This window comes from Rhipicephalus sanguineus, chromosome 2, assembly GCF_013339695.2.
Source record: "Rhipicephalus sanguineus isolate Rsan-2018 chromosome 2, BIME_Rsan_1.4, whole genome shotgun sequence".
Classification (NCBI taxonomy): domain Eukaryota; kingdom Metazoa; phylum Arthropoda; class Arachnida; order Ixodida; family Ixodidae; genus Rhipicephalus; species Rhipicephalus sanguineus.
The window spans coordinates 126,276,734-126,301,378 of NC_051177.1; the positions used below are offsets into that span (position 1 = coordinate 126,276,734).

General features: G+C 47.2%; 1 protein-coding gene across 1 annotated transcript in view; it reads right to left on the bottom strand.

Moving 5' to 3' along the window:
* The window catches only part of LOC119383646 (alpha-tocopherol transfer protein-like), a 210,942-nt gene extending 187,867 nt beyond the window's left edge, over positions 1-23,075 (bottom strand). The window contains exons 1-4 of the mRNA XM_049412921.1: positions 22,979-23,075; positions 22,053-22,301; positions 21,334-21,527; positions 16,730-16,843 (exon numbers count right to left, since the gene is read on the bottom strand). Of these exons, the coding sequence (XP_049268878.1) occupies positions 16,730-16,843; positions 21,334-21,527; positions 22,053-22,301; positions 22,979-23,075 (654 nt within the window). The remainder of the gene's footprint in view (positions 1-16,729; positions 16,844-21,333; positions 21,528-22,052; positions 22,302-22,978) is intronic.
* Between the last annotated feature and the right edge of the window lie 1,570 nt (positions 23,076-24,645).

Below are 24,645 nucleotides of genomic sequence, written 5' to 3' on the forward strand. Positions count from 1 at the left end.
ACGCTGTGTGAATGTTTGTTGGTCATTTGTTAAAGTACAAGTACTTTCATGCATTATTATGCAGCTGTGTGACGGCTGTTAAAAAGTTCAGCAAGTTAGATATTGGTTTTCTTGGCCTAGTTGAGTGCTACGAGTGTTGGCGAAGATAAAAACGCGTGTCTTTTCGTTTCTTAAGCAGGCATACAGCCGTAATAGTCATTGTTGTTGTACTGTTTGAGGTGATCAATAAAACAAGAATGCTGTTTTGTACTGCAACAGTTCATATTTTATCTGTGTTAACAGATCACGCAAACAACTTGGACACATGCACGTAAGAAACGTACACAGTGCATCGCGCGCTCGCAAAAAAAAAAAAAAAAAAAAAAAAACGGGCCTGCCATTTTAAAACAAATAATATAGAACAATCGACGTAACAAACGGCATGGTTGTCTAGTGGGGCAGCGTTGGCTGTACAAATATCAAACCAGAAAGAAAAATGAACAGAAAAATGGCAAGTAACGGGCGCTTTGATTACGCTATCGCATTCTACGCTTGAAAGCGAAGCTAAAGCGTCCTCCAAGTTTTAAGAGCGCAGCTCTCCAAGGTTTCGGTGCACCAGTAAGTGCGAACAGGAATTATCATCATCACGAACCGGTACGCGCTAGCTTCGTCCTCTTCAACTTATGCTTCCCTCCCACAGCACGTGCGCACATTTGTTAGGTGCGGAATGCAATAACTATGATGAGCGCGTCTGTTACGTGCCTGGAATCACGTAACATTACGTAACAGCTAGTCACGTTGCTAAAATTTGCGCAGCATCACTAACAGCTACTCACGTGACTAAAGATTACGTAACATCACGCAGCGTCCAGTCACGTGACTAAAATCACGTAAGATCATCATCATCATCAGCCTGTCTACGCCCACTGCAGGGCAAAGGCCTCTCCCATGTTCCGCCAATCAACCCGGTCCTGTACTTTCTGCTGCCACGTTATACCTGCAAACTTCTTAATCTCATCTGCCCACCTAATTTTCTGTCTCCCCCTCACGCGTTTGCCATCTCTTGGAATCCAGTCAGTTACCCTTAATGACCGTATGTTCGTATGTTCTACCGGCGAGTAAAAGCTCGCAAGCGATGGCGAGGAACACGGCTAAAGCATATATGAAACAAGCTGCCCATCGCCGTCGCACGGATGGCGCACGTGACAACAACAACCCGCGTCCGAGGCTTGCCGTCAGTGGTTCCCTAAGCAGAAAGGAAACGCCCCGCCCGTCTCTCGCTGGGAGAAGGAGCATGAAGGGAGGCCGTGGGAGGGAGACTGCGTGGCTCGAGCAGGAACTGTGAACATTTACTATAAGGACGTGGTCACGAGCGCTGTCTCGGCAGCCATCAGCGAACGGCTCGTATACCCTTCTACGCGCTCTGATCTCACCGCTTCGTGCTGTGACCACTGATGCAACAAACTAAACGAAAACCGCTCCTCTCCCGGGAGCGGCCGTATTCCCATACACCAGCGTTGTGTAGATTTACGCGAGATCGGATAAAAAAGAGTTAGCTGCTAGCCTTCGTTCATATAACATTACATGTACCTATCGCATTCACTGCTCCCCCTTTTGGTGAAACAATTTTTTTTTTCAGAATTCCACGGACAAATTTGTCTCCCCACCAACTTTAACATTCCTCCCCACCCCCCTAAACCGCGCGCGCCAGTACGCTGCCGATACGATGAACGCCGCGCCGTTCACTCGCTGCCGCCGGAGGTCGAAGCACCGGTGCGCCGCCGCCGGCGATTTTGAGACCGGCGCACGTAGCATCACGTAGCATCACGGAATAGCTAGTGACGTGACTAAAATCACGTAACATCACGTAGCACCTTTTCACGTGACTTAAACAGGTAACATCGCGTAACAACTACACTCGTGATTGAAGCATGTTTACGTACAGCGCGATCCGACGAAGACGGAGTAAAAGGAAAGGCACACGGACGAGCGCAGCCGTATCCCTTCGAGCACTGCCGTATCCCCGTTTAGGTACAGCGCTTGTCCGTGTCCCTTCTATTTTACTCCGTCTTCGTTGTTTTCGCACCTTACCCTAACACACTACCTTACCAACTAGCCCAACTTTCAATACTAACATGGCTCAAATCGCGTAACACCACATAGCAGCTAGTGACGCGACCAGAATCGCGCAATATCGCGCGACAACTACAGGTTTTCCCGCTCAATTTATTCCAAGCGCCAGACAACATAGTCTGGCCGCCAGTCAATTTAATCCAGCCGCCATGCAAATTAATCCTAGTGCCAGCCATTTTAATTCAAGTGCCACTGAAATTAATCTAAACGCTAGCCGATTTAATCCAATCGCCAGCGAATTTAATCCAAGCATGTCGTACGTGACTAATTTGCGACTTCAAGACGACCCAGAATTTTCGGAAATGCATGCAGTGAATAGCTTTGGAGTTAATGAAAGGGTGGTTTAATCAGGATGTGTAGAGTAAAGAACGAGTGAGTCATTAGTGATCACTTTGCCAGGGGCGTAGCCAGAAATTTTTTTCGGGGGGGGGGGGGGTTCAACCATACTTTTTGTATGTTCGTGCATGCGTTTGTATGTGTGCGTGCCTATATACGCAAGCAAAACAGAAAAATTTCGGGGGGGGGTTTGAACCCCCCCCAACCCCCCCCTTGGCTACGCCCCTGCACTTTGCGTAGTGTGAACGTCACTGCAGAAATCCACCTCGTGATCACTGGTATAAAGGGGTAATGAACTGAGCGTTTATGTTGCTACTGCTGCAAACACCAATGGCCTTGAGTTTTCGTGATCACTAGTGATATCTTGACCTCTATGGCCTCGTACGTTCTTATGACGTTCCATCATGGGTATCAAAGGAAACGACACTGAAGGGCTGACACAATTATTGTATGTAAAATATGGTACGACCAAGCCACTCGTGATAAGCAGTCCCACTTACGAAGCGAGTGCGTACTCATTGGTATCAAACAAAGTGTCATAAAATGAGGATTGTAGCAGTCACCATTGCGAGGTCAATCACTCCGACCTATTAGCGATCATTAGTGATGTGTTGAGATTGATGAACTCGTACATTCCTGTAACATTACATCATGGGTATCAAACGAAGGTCATTGAAAGGCTATGCAGTGTATGCACTTTTTGTGTGTAAAATATGGTACGACTGAGTCACTAATGATAAGAAATCAGTTCGTGTTTATAGCAGTCCCAGTTACAATTCGAGTGTGTACTCACTGGTATCAAACAAATTGCCATTAAATGAACATTGCTGTAGTTACCGCTAATCACCCTGACGTATTAGCGATCACTAGTGGTATATTCTGACTGACGGTATCTTACATTCCTGTAACCTCGCGTCATGCATGTGAAATCAAAATATATTGAAAGGGTGAGTGAATCTTATTCTCGAGGCTTGGCAGGACGGAGTCACTAGTGAAGACGAGTAGCTTTGTCTGGTGATATAGACATGCCTCTACAGTTTTCACATGTAGTGGTTGGTATCCGTAAAGCTATCAATGATTGAGCATCACTGAAAATTTCGTTAAAGGGGCCCTGCAACACCTTTCTTAGTTATATTGGAATAGGCTCATTATTGACGTATGACTCTTCACGAGTCATATGCCGCAAAAATTTTTCGAATCCGTCAAGTCTAAGTGGTGTTACCAAATTATAGAGATCACGTTCCGCAGCTTTCTCCCTCAACTCAACGCAGCGAGCGCGCGGAGAGCTAGGCAGCGAGTCGAGGGAGGGAGCGCAGACGAGCGAGGCTCCGCCCAAGAGCGCCGGCGGAAATTTTTTCTTCATTTTTTTCTCTCTGACGTCTGGGCGCAACCACGTGGTCTGTGCCGCCACTTCCGGTCGGCTTGCGTCGTTCTCGTCGAGCGGAGCCGTATCGCGCGTGCTTGAAAACTGCGCGTCGGTTTGGTAATGTTGGGTGTGCACCTCGAACGCCGTAGTGTTTTCATCGCTTTGCCAACCATGGAAGCAAATCTGCGCGCTCGTTTGGAATGAATGACAGCTGAGATCGGTTTCGGCCCATACTCCGATACACCGCCTCGTAGCGACCCCGACGACCCCGAAGCGCCGCCATTACCGGACGCCAGCATTGTTATCGGAGACATGCTGCACGGCTGCCTCGGTCGGTCGTGAGAACGTGCCGACGATGCAGTTCCCAGCTGACGAGGCAACACTCGAACGGCTGCCACTCTCAACAGCAACCGGCGATGGTCAAAAGCACAGAAATATTCACGTTTTCGGCACTGCGCATGGCGAAGAAAACGGAACCACGCAACTACGAGCAGACGAGCTGTCGGTGAGACCGGAAGTGCTAATATTAATGTTTGTTCGGTGTTTTTAAACGCGATAACAGAATATAAACATACATATTATCTACTTATTGAACTCAAAATTAACAACGAAAGTAATAATGAGGGTGTTATCGTGATTATAACATCAGCCAATGGTGGAACTGCCGACAATCGCGTCATATTTTGCGGACTAATACATCATTTGTCGAGAGAAGAGGGAGCGATTTTCAGCTGACTTTGAGAATTTATTGTAAATTCCAGGCCGTGCGCATCGCTATAATATTTGGCTCGCGTGTTCTCGGGAGCCTCGACTACCGATCGGCAGCGCTTTCTGAGCATGCTCGAAAAGTGTTGCAGGGCCCCTTTAAGTGAGAATATTTATGGTCACTAACATATGCAATTGAAATAACATAGAATACATACGTACGTTACGCGTAGTTATGTAAAAATTCAAAAAACGCTACGCACTTCGTAAGAATTTCATCTTGTAATGCGCTGCGAGGAATGACACGGACCGAATACAACGAAAGGCAGCATACGGTGATGGGTAAACTAACAACTTACATTATTTCCAGCATGGAAAGGCGGTGCTGCGTTTCGTTTTCTTCGGCCCTTGACATTCAAGGCCACGCGTTACGAGATGAAGTCGTACCGACTAGCCCCCGTTGCAGCCTTATCGGCTTCGTAAGCATGCTATTTCTCTGAAATGGTTTACTCTTTACGCATATTCCCTGAAGTTTAAAGTCAAGAATATAATCACAGGGCATTCATTTCGATTTTTGAGCCCCCCCCTCCCCCCGTGGCAGCAGCAATAAAACTTTATTATATAAGGGCAACTGCGAGTGAACGTTGTAATAAAGTAATCCTCTAGAAAAGCAAGCTTCGTTAATCGTCTCTTTGTTTTGGTTGCTCCTCGCGATTCCAAGTATATATCTTTAAGTCCGGCGAGTGCCTTATATTACAACGGACTTGGCGAACAGAATAAACAAACTAAATGGTAATGGAGCTGAAGGAGTGATTCATCAAACTTTTTGCAGCATGTTTATGGGCAGGAAGACCACACGTCTCTGCTTTATTATCTCTTTACGGTTTAATAACCCGCCTGGCATGTTATCGCAATGCTGAACCGAAAACGCTACCCGTATAAAACATTCTCAAATCGTTACGAAACAATCATTGTTCTGATAATGTCGAGCTCTTCTAATCGGTCATGGAAATGGTGATGATGAGAGCCCGTGAATGCAAGCCCGTGAAAACGAAATTTATTATTGTGAACATAAAATTCTTCTATACTCGCAGCCATCCATGTGCTGCTGAGCACTGTTTTACATATCATGGCAGTCCAGAGCAGCTTCCACATAAGTGTAATTGAGCCTATCATAATCGGCACACTCCACACTCTAGATGAGCTGCATAGAGCGCCCCGCGGCATCAGCCAGCAGTGTCACGGCGATGCACTTTCTTGTAGATGCCTACCGGTGTCGTGAGGATTTCATCTCTCCGCTCGGTGATGAAGCCCTTGACACCTGCCTTCGAATTTTAAGGACACTTTTTCAATTGGATCGAGAAATGTGCGGTAGGGCGGTAGCCGCGTCCCTGTGTGCTCGCCTGCAGCGAGGGCAGCAGCTGTTCCGCGCGCCGGTGCGTTGTCAAACAACAACACTGCCTCTGTTGCAGGTTCCTGCGAAAAAACTTTTGCCGACACTTCTTTGAGAAAGTCGTTAAACGTAGCCCAGTGGACCTTGTCCGCAATGTTGAAATGCATAAGGCCATTTGCCGACATGCAGACTATAAATTGCACCCTTTGTGCTTGTGGAGTGACTCGCCAAAAACAGGCGAAAATTTTTACAGTGTCGAAGATACGTAATAAATTTTGTGAGAATACCTTGATGTTATTTTTTTACGATCCGAAACAAATGGTTTCATTAGAAATACAACAGACGAGAATCCGTCGCGCCTGCTTTTGGCGAGTCACTTTCACGTAGACGACAAGCAGACGTGGTGCGACTCAGACGACGAGCAGACGTACAGCGAAGTGTCAGGTCACGGGATGGTCATGTCTGCGCTTGCGATGATCCTTGAATTAAGCGAAAGTTTGCGCAGTGCGTATTGCTGGTATGGAAGACGGCCCCAATCGACGCCTTGGAAGACCACGGAAGACACCTGACGAAGAGATGAAAAAGTACGCTCGCGTTTCCCCTTTGGATCGTTGCCGGATCATAGATGTTCACAGACGCGGAGGTGATCTGAAAGGGCTGTCCCAAACACTGGGAATAAATATGAAGACAGTGCGTTCTATTACGGCAACTGAACGTGAAACAGCGAAGACATGTGTCGTCGAAAAAGTATGGCCCAGACGTGGTCGTTACCCTGCAAGAAATTGTAGAAGAAAATCCATCCTTCACGCTGGAGCAAATAAGGAGGAATTTCAAGAAGAAGATGTCAAGGAGAAGGAGAAGAAGTCAGCATATCGGCAATTGATCGCCTTCTTGGTGGCCATGGTTATTCAGTAAAGCTGCTCACCCAGACGCCAGTAGACCGAAATCGCACCGATGTGAAGCAGCTGCAGCGCCGTTATGCCCATTGGCTTCAACACGAGGGAACTACGTTAACACGATATTACATTGACGAGACGAACTTCAACGTCTGGTGCTCACGCAGTTTCGCAGGAGAAAAACGAGCTGCTCCAGCGTACCGTCTCTCCACAAGCACAAAGGGTGCAAATATAAATATAATAGCCTGCATGTCTGCAAATGGCCTGCATTGGAATATTGCGGACAAGGTCCGCTGGACTGTGTTTAAAGGCCAACTCCGGCGATTTTTTCGAGGTCAATGGATCTCAATGAAATTCGCTGGGTACTTTCCTTTGCACGTTTCCGTCATATATGCCAAATTACAGGCTTGAGACATGCCCAGATTGTTTGCAAATAAATTTTAAAGATTGTCTGCAAACGCCCTCCTGGCTTCCCACAATTATTGGCAACATTGCGTCTGTGACGTCAGTTTTGGGAAGGCGGCGGAAGTGACGCAGCCGAGGGCACCGCTAACTTCGGCACTTCGGCCGCTACAGCGAGCGTCTGCTGTGCACAAGGCGACACAGAGCGTTGGTTTTGGCCTCGAGGAGTTACGGAGTCGCCCTCTATCGGACGCGCTTCGATTGCGTGCTAGGCAGGATACCGCCGGCGCGCTCCTCATAGCTTTTGCTGTTGGCGCTCTACAAAAACACCTCGCGGAAGCCCTCCATGGCATTTCTGTAAGTACTTTCGAAATGAACTGTGTTCTTTAATGTCAAAATAATCATTTTCGACGAACTGAAACCACAACATAGTCTACAGTCGCTGTCTCTGCAGAAAACCGAGCACCCGCTTCACGCTGTCACCGCGTTGGAGACCCCTGAACCGGCTTCTTGCGTGAAAGGTAGTCACTCGCTGAGTGCAAACTATGTGAAGTATCTCGTTAGATTAGACTGCCTGTAGAACCAAACGGAGCATAACAGAAAGAAGCCTCAAGCCAGCGCGATCGCACGGGTTCGCGACGACTGACGGTGCCTCTGCATGTGTGAGCGTCTGCATGTATGTTCGTACTGATGGTTTCGCTTTTGCTACGAGCGCGTTTTGGCACCGTGCTGTGAACTTTAGGCCGCAAAATATGAGAATGTGTAAGTAAACAAACAACTACTGTTGCGCGGACGCTATCAGAGCAGTTCAAAAACAATTTCCTTACAACTGCGGCTTCGGTGCGCATGGCAACTTTGTGATCTCCCGTCCCGACGATTCAGTGTTTTTTTTTTCTTTTTCGGTCTGAATTCGGGTACGTTTCAATGTCATTTGACAAGTTGTCTCGCAATGCGTATTGATCGGTCTTCTCAGCGGGCAAATGCCGCTGCTTCTGTTTCTTTAATCAGCGCATTCGTTTCGTTTGGTACATGCTCCCACAAAACGTGAGCAAATGCGACGCCTTTTTTTAATGCTCCTTAATTGTCGTTCCGTTTGCATTCCAGTGAACTTACCGCTCTCTGTCATCAACAAATTCATAGACCAAAGCTTCACCACTTCGACATTGCTGGTGATAGAAGAACCAGTCTACGAGACCGAGCATGTAGCATGCGACGCCTAGGAAAAGAAATAAAATACAGTAACGTTTGCCGGACTTGTTCTGCAAACGTCGGCTGTGAACTAGGACCCACATGAACTTGAAATAGCGGTGAATAAAATAGAAGTTATTGCAGCAACCAGCAGCCGCAAAACAGGATAATAATTATTTGGCGAGTACCCCAGCAATTTTGGCAGCAGTGTCGTGTCTAACGCCAACAGGGTGGCATCTTTCCCACGTAAATAAATGAGGCTCCAAGAAAATACATGGGGTTGGCCGGTGGGCCGATCACGGAGGCAATGCAAAATTTATGTAGCTTATGAAGCAATCCATACCTCATCAAATGGGAAGGTTGCCCGTCGGCGTCCCGCGTCGGCAGCGTCAACACGAGTGATGCAAAAAATAATCGTCACGTGATGGTTCACCATATGACGTCATCATGACGTCACAGATCGCCAAAATATGTAGCGTCATTGTGACGTCACATGATGACGTATTCACACGTCATGGTCGCTTTGCATTGCCTCCGTGATCGGTCACGGAGGCCGTGCAAAACCGCGTTAGGCGCAGAACGCTTTTGGAGGGGGGCGCGGGAGAATCAGTACATCGACTGACAACAAGAAGATGGCTTTCGCCTTCTAGTCATCTTTAACGAATGCATCAGGGACCCTGTACGTTTTTTTTTTTTTAATTTAACGTATCTAAACAATGACTTGCGCATCTGCAGCCGATTTTGTGGACGCTGAGCACGGGGCCTACGATCAAGAGGTCGCATTGGAGGGTTCTGAGATGGTATCGCACGTGGTAAAAGGTAGCGCCTTTTCCATCCTGTGGCAGATAAGCATCATTTGCCGGCGGGAAGCGCGCGCCATCGTCTTAGTGCGCGCTGCCTGCTACTCACCGAACATCGCAGGCCCGACGCAGTAGCGAAAGTCTTCGCCGCGGAAGTGCTTGTTGCACACAAGAGTCGTAGCCGACGGCTACTTGCCGGTTATTAGCTTTACAACCCATGCTCCACGCTGTTTCTTGTACCGCGGTTACCAGTGCAGGCTGACACTGGGCTCCTTTGCGTAAGCGCGGCACTGCGGCACCGAGCGGTAGAGCCCCATGTTCGTCGCCTTCGGAGGCAGCTACTCTATTACAATGGTTTCAATTGAGTAGTAGAAAATGAGAGAAAACTTCCGAATTTGAACAGACAGCAGCGCATGTGGGACTTGAAACTCGTTTTCAAAGCACGCGGCAGCGCTCCACAAGTAGCCGACGCGGCCGCTGAGACCACGTGATCCTGCCAAGCACGTCACACCGACGGTGGCGCCGGCGTTTCCAGTGGTGGGCCTCGAGGCCATTAGCCGGCTCTTCGCTGGTCGTCCCGACTGTCACAGTTTTCATACACCGCGCCGGCGTGACCGGCATGCCTTGCATGACTTCCGTTTCGTTCGTAACAACTGCTACGTCATACGTAGACAGTACACTCGGTTGGTTTTCGGTTTCGGTGTTGCGTTTTTTTGCTTATTTAAAATTATTCTCCAATTTGCCGAGTATTTCTGCTGTCGGGCCCGTAACAGGAGCGTCTCAGGAACATAAAAGCACCATTACTTTGACATGGCCAAAAAATCGCCGGAGTTGGCCTTTAACAGCTTTCTCACAGAAGTGTCGTCTAATGTTTTTCAGCAGGAACCGGAAACAGAGGCAGTAGACTGTTATAGTTTAGCGGGCTTAGCGGAATAGCGGGATCAAAATGCGCATGCGCAGTACGTTAAACGACCCTAGGCACGCCATTTCTCACGCTATCTTTGCGCACGCTATTTTTCAGATTTAGCGTTATCGTGTTTGCGTGGTTAACGTAGTGTACGTAAAAAATGGCGCCGGTTTTGGACGCCCGTTTCGAACTGCATTTAGCGTTGATATGGACGGATTCCCTTTTTTCAAAGCAGGCGACTGTATAGAAAGGCTTCGCTTGCCTTCAGGTAGCTTCGACGCCCAAATATTACGCATACCTTAGCGTAGTTTTCGAGATCGCTTCCCATTTCGAACGTCCCTAGGCTAAACTAGGAGATCGGTGTAAACAAATCTGCAAGATAAAAATTTTCGCTTCCGGTGCGTGGTTCATATTTATTTGTCTTTATTGTTACTAAAAAAAGTAGTCATATTGCTGCGCTCGGGAATACAGGCGAGCATTCTCAGTTTTATTTCTTTTCACTTTTTTAACGCATTCACCCTCCGCTAGATGGCGTCGCCGTCAAAGCTTGGGCACGTAAACGCTATCCCGCTAAACTAAAATGCGATGTCCACAAGCAACGTTTGCGGCACGGTAACGCTATTCCCTTAACCCCCGCTATCACGCTAACGCTAAACTCTAACTGTCTAGTGTTCTTGTTTGACAACGCACCAGCGCACCACCGCGCGTAACAGGCTGCACTCGCAGCAAGCGAGCACACAGTGAAGCGGCTCCCGCCCTACAGACTGTTCTCAAAGTTCAAGGCAGGTGTGAAGCGCTTCCTCACCGAGCAGAGAGATGACATCCTCACGACACCGGTAGGCATCTACAAGAAAGAGCATCGCCGTGCGCTGCTTGTTGAGGCCGCGGGGCGCTCTATGCAGCTCCTCTAACGTGTGGAGTGTGCCGCTTATGATAGGCACAATTACAATTATGTGCAAGCTGCTCTGGACTGCCATGATATGTAAAACACTGCTCAGCAACACAAGGACGGCGGTGAGTTTAGAATACTTTTATGTTCACAAAAATACAGTTCATTTTCACGGCCTTGCTTTCATGGGTTCTCATCATCACCATTTCCATGACCGATTAGATGAGCTCGACATTATCAGAACAATGGTTGCTTCGTAATGATATGAGAATGTTTTCCCCGGGTAGCGTTTTCGGTTCGGCATTGCGACACCATGCCAGGCGGGTTATTAAACTGTAAACAGATAATAAACAGGCGTGCGGTCTTCCTGCCCATAAACATGCTGCAAAAAGATTGATGAATCACTCCTTCAGCTCCATTACCATTTAGTTTGTTTAGTCTGTTCGCCAAGTCCGTTGTAATATAAGGCACTCGCCGGACTTAAAGATATATACTTGGAATCGCGAGGAGCAACCAAAACAAAGACACGATTAACGAAGCTTGCTTTTCTAGAGGATTACTCTATTACAACGTTCACTCGCAGTTGTCCTTATATAATTAAATTTTATTGCTGCCGTAATGGAGGAGCTCAAAAAATCAGAATGAAAGCCAGCTGATTATATTCTTGACTTTAGACTTCACAGAATATGTGTAAACAGTAAACTTTTCAGAGAAATAGCATGCTTACGAAGCTGATAAGACTGCAACGGGGGCTCGTCGGTACGACTTCATCTCGTAACGCGTGGCCTTGAATATCAAGGGCCGAAGAAAACGAAACGCAGCACAGCCTTTCCATGCTGGAAATAATGTAAGTTGTTAGTTTACCCGTCCCCGTATGCTGCCTTTCGTTGTGTTCGGTCCGTATCAATCCTCGCAGTGCATTACAAGGTGAAATTCTTACGAATTTGAATTTTTACGTAAGTACGCGTAACGTACGTATTCAGTGCCATTTCAATTGCATACTTTAGTGACCATGAATACTCTCACTTAACAAAATGTTCAGTGACGCTCAATCGTTGATAGCTTTACTGATACAAACCACTACGTGTGAAAATTATAGGCACGTCTATATCACCAGACAAAGCTACACGTCATCACTGGTGACTCCGTCCTGCCAAGCCTCGAGAATAAGATTCACTCATCCTTTCAAAGTATTTTGATTCCACACGCATGATGCAACGTTACAGGAATGTACGAGACCATCAATCAGAACATATAACTAGTGATCGCTAATACGTCAGGGTGATTAGCGGTCACTACTGCATTGTTCATTTATTCACAATTTGTTTAATACCAATGAGTACACACTCGAATTGTAACTGGAACTGTTATAAACAAGAACTGATTGCTTATCGGAAACTCTACCAAACTTCAAACATCGGCCTCGTCGCAAGCCAAGGACAGGCCGTTGCCGGCGACTTCAATGCGCACAACAACGTCTGGGGCTACGCCACCATTGACAGGAAAGGAATTAACCTTGCCGAGTGTGCGGACACCCTCGGCATGAAACTAATCACGGACTCAAGATTCCCCACACGCAGATGCAATACGGCTCAGCGGGACACCACCCCGGAGCTGACGTTCCTGGGAAACGCGGAAGGGTCGTGGGACAACCTGCAATAGGACCTTGGCAGTGACCATTTAATCCTAGAAATCAACGTTCCCATCACACCCGCTCCTCCCAAGATGTACAAGTACGTCCACTGGGACCGTTTCCGAAGCATGAGGGGTAGCGAGGACAGAAAAGGAGATACATTCGAAGAGCTCCTGGAAAATCTGAAAAGTACTGTGGCTGATGCCACTAAAGAAATCAGCTTGGACCGGGAGGTGCCAGCCATGGAATCCAGACTCGCACACCTCCTGGAGGCGAACAACGCGTGGAGTGAACGATGGAAACCGCAGACGCTAAACAGGAAGCTGAGATCTGAGCTAACGGGAGTAAACAAAAAGATCGAAGAACACTCCAGAAAGCTGAGTGCGTAGCAACGGGACGAGGTTTGTAATGAGGTGGACGGTAAAAGGAGAAGCGGAAGCAAGTGGAGCCTTCTCCAGAACCTATTCGCCGACAGCAATAACCTGACCAAGAGCAATTCCCGGACAATAATCTAAAGACTCGTCCATCTGCACACGAATGAAGGCACTAGTCCCCAAGACTGTGTTGACACCCTGGCAGACATATACCTGCCGGTACAGAGCAAATATGTCCCCTGGGACGACCCGACACGCGAGTACAAGGGGACACCTCAATCCTCGCTGGATCATCCTTCCGAGGTCTGAGATTGTGCACGCCCTTCACGACCTAAACGGCCCCTCTGCCCCCGGTCCAGATGGACTCACAAACAAAGTGCTCAGAAATCTAGATGACATACCACAAAAATCATTATGAGTAAAATTAACGATGTATGGACTGAAGGCCGGGTACCAGATGAATGGCAAACTGCCAGTGTAATCCTCATCCGCAAACCCGGAAAACCGCTCCATGCAGAGAGTTTGAGACCTATCTCCCTTACTTCGTGCCTCGGGAAGATCGCCGGACATGCAGTTCACATTAGAATTGCAAAGCACATTGAAGAAAGCAGCCTATTCCGCCACAATCTCATAGGCTTCCGAAAATCACTATCAATGCAAGACGGCATGCTCCTGATCAGGCGCGCTGTCATATAGAATAAATCCAGCGACGTAAAACGCATCCTGGCGCTCACCCTAACCAAGGCCTTCGACACGGCCAGGCACGAACACATCCTCAACGAAATCTCCACTTCAGATTTCGGAGTAAGCTTCCACAACTATGTAAGATCCGAACGGCCACCATAAGCATCGGACAAATCAGAAGCCGATGCACAAGCTAGGCAACATCAGCACCCCGCAAGGGTCAGTGCTTTCGCCGCTTTTTAGGGGCGAAGCTCCTTAAGGCGGCACCCGTTCGTCCCTCGTAGTCGTAGTCGTAGTGCGTAACCAGTCTTACGCTTTGACCTCCAAGGTGGTGCCGGAGGGAGATTTTTCCTGTGCGTTGTTGAACAATCACAAATTCGCAGCGTTAGCTAAAAGCCGACTTCTTCTGTCTCTCATTCCCATTAGCAGCCATTCTTTACCTCCAAGGTAGTGCCTGGTGAGATTTCTCCTGTGCGTGATTAAATAATAAAAATTTTGTTCAAAACGCCGTTGATTGATGAAATAAACCAACGAAAGACGCCAGATGTTTTGTAAAAGCAAAACGAAAGAACGCCAGATGTTTCTAAAGCAAAACGAAAAGACGCCAGCTGCTTAACAAAAGACGCCAGATGTTTTCTAAAGCAATGGTTTTCTAAAAAATGAAAATTCATAGCGTACATGTAAAATTAAAGTGAGCTGCAAGTCGTCATAACTCATCGAACCTTTAGTATAAACGCGCCCGATCTCACGTCGTTGATGATGTACTGGGCAGAATTCACGGAAGATTCACAGTTTACCGATGAACCTCCGCAGCTTCGCCCACTCATCATCATTCACTCCGTGGATATGCTGTGATTTTTTTTTTCAACATCGCAATGCACGATCTGTCAAGCAACTCTCGAAAGGCCAGGGAGTAGGAAACGCGATTTACGCGGATGAAATTACCATTTGGTCTGCGAGCGGCCAACTAGGCACTCTGGAGCAGAACCTAGAGCAAGCGCTGGACACCACAGAACGTTTCCTTAAAAATACGCGAGTGAAGCTGTCTTCCAGCAAATCAGAGCTCCTCCTGTGCAAACACGGCCCCAGGAAGGGACAGCCCCTTAGGTCCCTCCTCGTTCACCTACACAGCAGGGAGGGACGCAGCGTCCGCAGGTGTAACATAATCAAGGTCTTTGGTATTGTCAGTGGGGCTTACAGCGGTGACAACGTGGGGGCACTCAAACGCACAGAAAAGAGTGTCCTCAACTTCACTAGGGTCATATCACGGCTCGCCAGCAGAAGGGACGGCCTGAAAGAGGACAACCTCATGAAGGCATTTCACGCCTTTCTCATCAGCTGCGTAACGTACGCCGCCCCTTCCCTACACTGGAAGAAGACGGAGGTCAACAAAATCGATACACTAATTAGAACAGGACTGAAAAGGCCCGCAACTTCTCTGAAACGAAATGCAAGTCCTCTTTGTTGACGCTGCAAGATATTGGAATCGAGGCGCCTACGCCGTCTCCGTGGTGGACGCCCATGGCTCGCTCGTCCACGCAGCCACGGTGGTTACAAACTTCACCCGCGAAGCAGAATAAATGGCCGTTGAGGTGGCCCTTCGAAGCTGCACAGGAGCCTCTGTCATTTACTCGGACTCCAGAACAGCTATAAGAACTTTTTCGGCGGCCCTCGTCTCTTCGAAGGCAGCTGCGGTTGTCAACAAGCTCTTCTGCCAAGAAAGGGTAGAAGATAATTTCCCGTCTTCACACATCTCATGGTTCCCGGCTCACATGGGAAACATTTCCTTATCTCCTGACTACAACCCAAACGAGCCGGCACACCAACTGGCGCGAGAACTCTCTTTCCGCGTCTGCGGTCACACCCTCGCTTCAACACTTCAACACTTCTGCGAATGTGGCTTCGCCGGGCAATAAACTCTGATAATGAGGTCATTGGATAATTACTGGGACAAGGGTTTCAGGGCCCCTTTAAAAAACGGTCTGGGAAAAGAGTACAAACGCTTACACGTTCTTCTCCCCAGTTCAGGAAAGAACGGAATTGAAAAGTTCTTTCGGTGAAACGCTCACCAGACGGTTCCTACTGACCTTCAGTACTTAAAGAAAATTGAAGGTTAAGCCTGGAGCGGGGTCGTAAACGATTGGCCGTAACCGCGAACACGGATGCACTATCACAGCGGTACATATCGAGAAAATATAATCTACGCGTTTCCTGCTTCACTTTTCAACTTTTAGAGGCATCGGCAACGTAGCCGCACTGACGCATTATTTCGAAGTGACTCTCTTTGTCGAGGAGATAACGTTCCAGTCTATCAAAGGTGAACTCTTCGAAGGTTCCGCCGTCTTCCTTCGGTATAAGATCGCAAGGAATGACGCCGCAGAGTTCAGACAAGCCGCCCTTCAGCAAGTGCACCTGAAAGAAAGAAAAAAGAAGAAATGTTTCGGTGGGTGGCACATTCGTTATGAGATCATGTATGGAAGCCACATATGAGTCTCGAACGTTGGCTTTTGCACTGGTACATAGTCTTGCCCAACATGGTCTAGCAATGCTAGTAATACATACTTTCGCCAATGAGATTAGGTGTCGCGTTAGTGCACTTCTCTCCATTCGCCTGTGAAGTCTTACCACTGTCCATTAGCCGAAAAGACAACGCCGAAGTCTCTTTTGCTAACTAATGTGACATTACCCGTATGTCACATCTGAGATATGGGACCAACATCTAACGCATGGGTCTGGGAAATGTGCATATGTGCTCGCCCACATTGAGATGCTGTGCGCAGTATCCTAGCATATGTTCAGGCTATTGGGCAAGTGACTCTTCAGGCAAAATCGTATCTTGTTTGCAATCTATATTGTTTATGCAGGCATAAAGTTTCTTTTCTGCGTCACACACATCATCAGAAGCCTTTATCTGATCAGTGGGGACCAGTAAAAATTGACTCATATTTGCGCACACTCTACCAATGACATTTCTGTAAAAATAACGAATGGAACTTCGCCTAGTGCAACAGGGCGGAAAACACCTGGTATTATAAGCCACTTACCCGTGTTTTAAGTTTCTTCGATAAAAATGGCTTCACGAATAAGTAGAACATCCCTTCAAATACAGCGGGAGTGTTCACTATGTACAATGCCTTAGGGCGACACGGGTAAGTGTCCTGAAAAAGACAAGCAATTGGACGAAGCAATGAAACAATAACATCTACAAATAACATAAAAACACGCTACGATACCACTTGCGGCTGAGTATCCCACTTATCTCCCTTAACCACAAGCGTTAAGTGGTCTTTAAACACGGAGACACATGGTAGCGATCACATTCTCAGTTATCTCACCATCAAAGGCTTCGCTAGCAGTCGCCCACCGAAAACCGTCCAGAGGACCCATTCGTGAGCATTCACAACCAACAATGCAGACGCTTGTGAAAAGGGCTTATCATTTGGCATATAAGCAAGATATTAAGAAAGTAGCGCAGAGTGCGACGCGCACGCTGACATGTTTTGCAAGGCCCTCAGACACGGACGTGGAGTTCGAGCGACTCCGTACGATTTGTCTGCGTGCGGAGCGCAGATATCGACGCACGAAATCTATTCAGTATCTACCAATAGCTAGGTACGGGCAAAAGAAGATCCAGCGTCGTATGGACAAACTGGAGTTGCAATGGTGGGCGAAGTTTTGCGAGTCGCTAGACCCTCACAAAGCGCTTTGTCAAATATGGTGAACCGTGCGAGGCCTACGTATTTCTCAAGAACAACGTTTTCCGTTTGAAGCCTTCGCCCTTATCCAACATAGAAGGGATATCGAGGTAGTTGAAGGTTTTTGTATGAAGAATACAGGCCAATCACCTTGCACATGACCCCTTACTGCTGATAACACGCCACATTCACTTGACCCGGACATGGACCTGCCTTTTTCCACCAAAGAGCTGGATGTGGCTCTTGCTTCATGTAACCGATCGTCGTCACCCGGGCTGGAATGGCATATCATACCGCCTATTACGCATTCTCGGTGATCGAGCACGAAGCGCTTTGCTGGACGTGTTCAATGAGTCTTGGAGAGATGGAGCAGTCCCCAGAAAATGGAAAACAAATACGTTTGGTTCGACTTCTCAAACCTGGAAAAGCACCTCTAGAGCTGACATCATATCGACCAATAGCGCTTGGCTAGTGGCGTAGGGAAGCTGATGGAGCGAATGATCCTTGTGAGATTCGAGTGGTTCCTAGAACGCTATAGAGTATATCCAGACGTCATGGCCGGTTTTGGTCGTCTTCGTAGCTCCAGTGACAATGTCATTGACCTGGTGACTTGCATACAGCACCAGCAAATGAGCAGACGGCTATACGTTGCCCTATTTTAACAGCGAAACTGTTTAGCAAATCCTTCCTTTGGAGTCAATTGCACAAAGCTATCACCAACAGAAAGAGAAAAAATAAAAGAAAGCAACAGAGAAAAACAGAGAGACGGAAAGAAAGATATCAGAAAGGGAAAGGGAAAAATGTTTGCCGTAAAAGACTTTTCACAAGGCGGTATTCGAACATGCGTTCCCTCGATCCGAAGGCGAGCGTCCTAACCACTCGGCTAACCAAGCACACTAGCACAGCATAGCATAGCCTTGTATAGTATGGGGTAGCAAGGTGGTAGGAAAGGGAAGTGAGTGTGAGGAGGAGATGTGTGATCCGGAGGAGGAGGGAAAGGAGTAGGGAAGAGCGTAAAGCGTAGTACTGAAAGAATGCAAAAGAGAGAGATAGAGAAATGTAATGTGGAAAGGCAGGGTGGTTAACCAGAAAACAAATATCTAGTTTGCTAACCTGCACTGGGGAAGGGGTGAGAAAGGAAAGTAAAGAGTAGAGGAATGGGATAGGGAAAGAGAGAAATTGAAAGAAAGAAATCCAGAAAGAAAAAGAAAGAGAGACAGAGAGAACATACACGAAAGAGCTAGAAAGAAGTAGAGAGAGAAAGAAAGATAGAAAGAAAGAAAGAGGAAGCAAGCATCGCGTCATATAGTGGCCGTCCCTGCTTCGCTGTGCCAAGCTTTGCGCGACTTAGTGCAAACTTCCCGCAGTTTTTTTGCATGTCAAAGGACGATATGACAATGTTTCTCACGAAGCCATACTTGACGCCTTCAAGTCGGTTGGTATGGGTGGGCGAGTCTACCGCTGGATCTGTTGCTACCTACACATGAGATCATTGTTTGTGCAAACCTATTATGGGACGACTTCTGAGCATTACACACACCGTGTTGTTCCTCAAGGTGGTGTATTGATACCCACACTATTCAGCCTTGTTCTGATCGGTCTCGTGGAATGCATATCAGATTCCGTGGGGATATTTATCTATGCAGATGATATTCTTGTCTGGACGTCAGGTGTAACACGTCCTCAGGTACGTGCGGGGCTGCAGAATTGGTGAATTCACAATTGGCGTATCTTAGAGAGCAAGGCCTCGAGATTTCTCCTGAGAAATATGCGCTGCTCGCGTTCACGCTAAGGCAATGACGTCATATTTCATCGCCATCAGTGGACATAATGCCTGCTACGCCAGGACGCAGAGGTTCTTGGGGGTCACCATCGATTGAAATATCTGCTGGAGTCCAATCGTAGCCCCTCTAAAGAAGTGCCAAACGGCCATCGCACAACTTTTCAAGTTCCTCGGAGGAAAAACGTGGGGCACGTCACTGCACGCGATATTTCAGTTACGCAAAACGCTGTTTCTGGGGTACCTGCGGTACAGCTTGCGAGCTCTGACGAACGCTTGCAAAAGCAGTATACGCGCAATCAAAAACGACCAGGGCCATGCACTCAGACTTTGTCTTGGATTGTTACGCTTCACATCGACAGCGGAGAGCATAGCACTTGCCGAAGATCATCCGGCCACAATGCACATTACTCTGGAGGTGCTAGAGCTCATATTAGTCACGTTGCTCGCGTCCCTGCTCACCACCTCGCTTCGCTTCCAGAAGATCGACCGACTGCCTCCTTCTGTAAGAAAATATTGACTCACCGAGGGTGCCGTCCAACTGTCTACACGCCTCCGGAAAAGATCCTGACACCCCCTTGTTGTTTGAACCGATCAATATTACGCTTGACAGTGCCAGGAATTTGCATCAAGGCGGAGCTCTCGTCGCCAACTCTGAAGCAGTTGACTCTAGTCATGCTGCGCGAAGAATACAAAGATCATGTGAAACTTTATACGGATGGATCGACAACTGTTGGAGGATCTGCAGGAGCTGTGATCTTCTCATCAAAAGTCGAAAACATGCAGTTTCGAACGTCACACAAGGCAACATCGACAGCCGCGGAGCTCGCGGCATTACGCAGCGCACTCCGCAGGATTGATAGAGAAGCACCTCTTAAATGGAGCGTTATTACTTATTCTAAACCAGCTCTGCAATGTCTTCTAACTGTTCTACGTCGTAGGCCTCAAGACCAATTGGTGCTGGAAGTAAGACAACGGTACCATCAACTCACAGACAAAGGGCATGGTGTAACATTTTAGTGGTTACCAGGCCACTGCGGGCTCATCGGTAACAAGCATGCCGACGATGTAGCTAAGAATGTTCACGAAAATGGCCTGATAAAACCTATTCCACTATCAAGAAGCGACCAGCAGCAACGATTAATACGCTCGCGCATGATGTCGCAAGGTGTATTTAGAACACGGCCAGTTTTCTCCACACCGGTCTTCACCGCCTGGATCCGTGCCTACGACTCACTATTCCATCTGGCATACCCCGATATGAGACTTCCGTTCTCTGCCGCATGTGGCTTGGGGTATCTTTTACGAACCTCTTTGCTTGCAGTGCTGCATGTGACGATAGCGGCAATGACAAGACCATTGAACATATTTGATGTCAGTGCCCTCAGTGCAGCTGTCACAGACAGTTACATTCTGAGCAATCAATCTTGGAATGCCGGGAAGATCGAGATTCACGCCAGAAAGCAACGAAGTTTCTGCGAGTGACCCGCCTCGTTGAACGATTCTGACACTCCTGTGTATGTGTGTGTTTCTGCTTCTCCCTCTCCCCATCTCATTCCTCTATTCTTTAATGTCTCTCCTCACCCCTTCTCCAGTGCAGAGTGCCAAACAAGGTATTGGTTTTCCTGTTAACTCCTCTGCCTTTCCGCATCACATTTCTCTGTCTCTTTTTCACATCATGTTTTTCAAGTAGTCACTAAACACCTAATCAGTGACATTTCTGTGCCTGCTTGCCCCCTCCCCTCCCTCCTTAAATCAAACAAGAGCACTTCTTCGGCCTAGCAGTAAATCTTTAGTACACAAAGCGATGCTAGCTCCATTTCACTTCAGTTGTGTTTAAAGTTGCGTTAAGTTCATTCAACCACATGGCAGATACATAAGGGTACACGTAGACGGGGCTTGGCGTGGAGGAAAAAAATGCTGCACTTCGCAGCATGACTGGCCCCTTCACCTGAAAAACTACAGAATGAAAATTTGCTACATTGCATATGCATATATTTTACTTAGTACTTATGAAGTGCTCCTACGTTTCAGATGACGTACTCGTGTATTTGTCGTCAGATAAATCCTCTCTACGCGCGGATTTATTCGACAAAACAGGTGTGCACTGCAAGCGTTCCCCGCCTTGCCTTGCACGCATTCAACGCATCATTTACTACGCTGTTATACGTACTTGAGCGAGGGCGACAGTCAGTCGAAGCAACCTTGGTGTCATCTGGATAATATGGTGCACTCCTAATCCGGCAAGGTCAAGGACACCCATAATTCCTCGTATCTGTGTCTCGTCCTCAAGAAGAGCGCACTCCACTCCAATTAAGACCCACTTGAGCAACTCATTGAAAGAGCAAATACTGCCGTTCCAAGCTCCTGCGAAGGTAATGACAGAACCACCACTTTTCGTAGTCGATATTATCATTCGATTTGGAGGCGTGTGTGCAATGGGGCAGGCAAGATGCAGAAAAAATGTCAGGGATGAAGTTTGGAACCGCCTGTAGAGCTGAAATAGGGACCGATTGGTTATACGTTGTATTGGGGGACCGCGTTGTAACTACCTGGAACTGGTCTGTCAAGCTTTGTCTTGCTGTTCCAGTCACTGCACTTTACAGCGCTACAATCAGACATTAAGGAGTACAGATTTTTAGAGTTCATTCGTATTTCGTTCGATAAAACATGTTAATTGAAAAAGAGAGTGGTGTGCGAGCGGTTACAACAAAATTGAACTCTATAAGCTATTTTGCTGATGCCACACACTCGTCCTCTTACATGTAGTACTGTCTTGAATGCAAATAAGAGCCGTTCCACCACTATGGCGTCATTTATATCAAGGACAATGCTCGCGAAGTTGAGGGGCACTGCAGTTGAAGCGCACACAGAAATAAAAAGGACCCTCACCGAGTCTTACCAGCCCTACGGCCCTGCCTTGGGAGTCTCTGTCCTTCGATAACATGAGCAGCTTATGTTCCCTCACGACTGTCTGGTAATCCAGAGCCGATGGCAAGTGGTTATCGTAGTACTCAGGAAGCTTGGTGCGGATACGAAAGAAAGCCTTCAGGGACTTCATGGCGTTGTCCATATTGTACTTTCGGGCTCGCAGGAACATAAGAAGAACGTAATCGGGTGGAGGTCGAAGATCAGTTTCTTCTGAAAGAAAGAAGTCAACAATAGCGTTTGAAAAACAGCTGGGGAGACAGTAAGCTGAAACGACGTATTTTATTAAGAGATGACGGCTGCGTGCGCAAACACGCACACGATATACGTGCGCACACATATACTCAAACACCGTGACCTAAATATATTCCTCAGTGGCTTTGAAACCTGAACCCTTCGTATTCCGTGACTAATGTTTGCTTCTATAAGTATGAAGAGATAAGTTTATTAAAAGCATTTAAAGATCTGCACTTTTCCCATTTTTTTGCATTTGTATTGTCTTACATGTTCCTAGTAGAATGCATTTTTTAAGGATGTAACGGCAGTATTAAAAGCTATGGGAGCAGAACTTTTTGTTGGGCTAGTTGGTGCATGTTGACGCTATGTATAAGGCGCCAACGATACGAACTCAAGAAGTGGTCGTCTTCGTGGCACGAGGCGTTCATCCATGTCACTTCTTGTGTTCGTCTCGTTGCCGCCTTATTCCTTCCGATAAAGCTATGAGACCCGCCTCCCTGCTACACTATAAATAAGTTTTCTCTATCTTCAAGACTAGCCCTGTTTCTGAAGAAGGAAGAAGGTTCTCTAGATTCTCTTTGTAATTCGCATTGATGTTTTAAGACACTTTTTCTTCGGTAGCTGCCGTCAACAGCATTGGTCGCAGAATATACCTTGCAGTAGTTCCCGGAACTTGTCCACGCTTTCCTTTCTGAGTTCGGGTGTTTCTCCGAGTTCCTCCCTTGCTGCGACTTCGAGCTCTTCTTCCATGACGTGGCTCTGAGGGTGTACGAGTCCAGAAGCGACCGACTGCATAAACAAATAATCGAAGACACAAAGACTGAGGTCAGGAACGATTATTCCGAGAATAAGACTTTTTGACGTGGATACAAAAGCCCTCTTCACCCTGCAGCCTTCAAACTTACTTTTTTTTTAAAATGCCTTACAGGCCCACTGAAGGGCATTAAGCAAGGAGGGCATCAGTATATGCAAGACAACAATAAAGAGAAATACAGACAAAAAGCAAAAAAAAGGAAAAAAAGGAAAAAGAATCAAAACAAAGATTACAAGCAGCAAAGTGCAAGAACGTTATACAATACTAGAGTGCAACGAAATCAGGTTATCACGGAATGTTTCACAATTAGGGATGGATAAAACGTGATCAGGAAGATCGTTCCAATGTGCAATGCCTCGAGGTAGTGATGATCAGTTAAATGCCTGCGTGTGACCATGAATGCGCATGAAACTTCGTGCGTTGTGAATGCGTCGGGATGTGCGCACAGGAGAATGAAGTGACAAACAGTGAAATGTATTACTATAAATGTAGTACCTGTGAATCAGACATAAAAGAGAAATGTTGCGGCGTTCTTCCAGTGGCTCAAATGCAAGGTCTTGTTTTTAACTAGCGGCCAATAGCAGCAGTCTTTTGTGTGACGCAAGATCTTATGTATCATTGCTCTCCGATGAGCGTGACTACGCCCCTCTGTATTACGAGAGGGCACTTAAGAAAGTGACAGCACTGCGCCCCGCTTGTGAAGTCTCCTTGCTGCGCTCTGCTGTAAGATTTCACTGAGCTCTTCAAAGCAGCGCCTGCTTTCCGGCGTAGATGTTTCTTCACCAAGCACGAGGAGTGGTTTATGATTAAATTAAAGAAACACTCTTGAAATAAATCTTACTTTGTTACTGGCTTATCGGCTGTAAAGTCTCTGATTATATTGGCGATGAGCGTAGGACAAAAGAAACCCATCGTAGTTCTATGCGAATCGGAAAGCCCAGTTATTGAGTGTAACCTCGTTCTTACATTCTTCGACAGTACTGGCATAGCCGAGGTCAATTAACTATTTTAATCGCTTACGGACTTATCGTTCGGCGCTTCAGCCATTAGTCGGTTAATCGTTATCGATGAGAGTTCTGTCGTCGATTAATCGATATTTTTAGAGGTAGCGTTGAAAAGTAATCTTTCATTTTGTAGGGTTTTATGCTCCAATACCACGATATGATTATGAGGCACGCCGTAGTGAAGGGCTCTGGATAGCTGTCTCATAGCATAGTAGACAGAACTCTTAATCGTCAATCTATTTTCTAAACACATCCCTATGCCGCCTTTTAAAGGCGCCTTTTGCATGTCGTACTAGGCAAAATAGGAAAAATCATGAATGAATTTGAAGCCGCATATGTGCGAAATTAAGGCGGCATCACACGTGTCGAAATTTGGGCCAAGAAGAACTGAAGGCTGTCGGAGCATTAAGGAAGCGTGCCGACATCACTATCAAGCAGCAGATAAGGGTGGTGCAGTTGCGGTTATGAACACAGCAGACTATATTGAGGAAGCTCTTAGGCA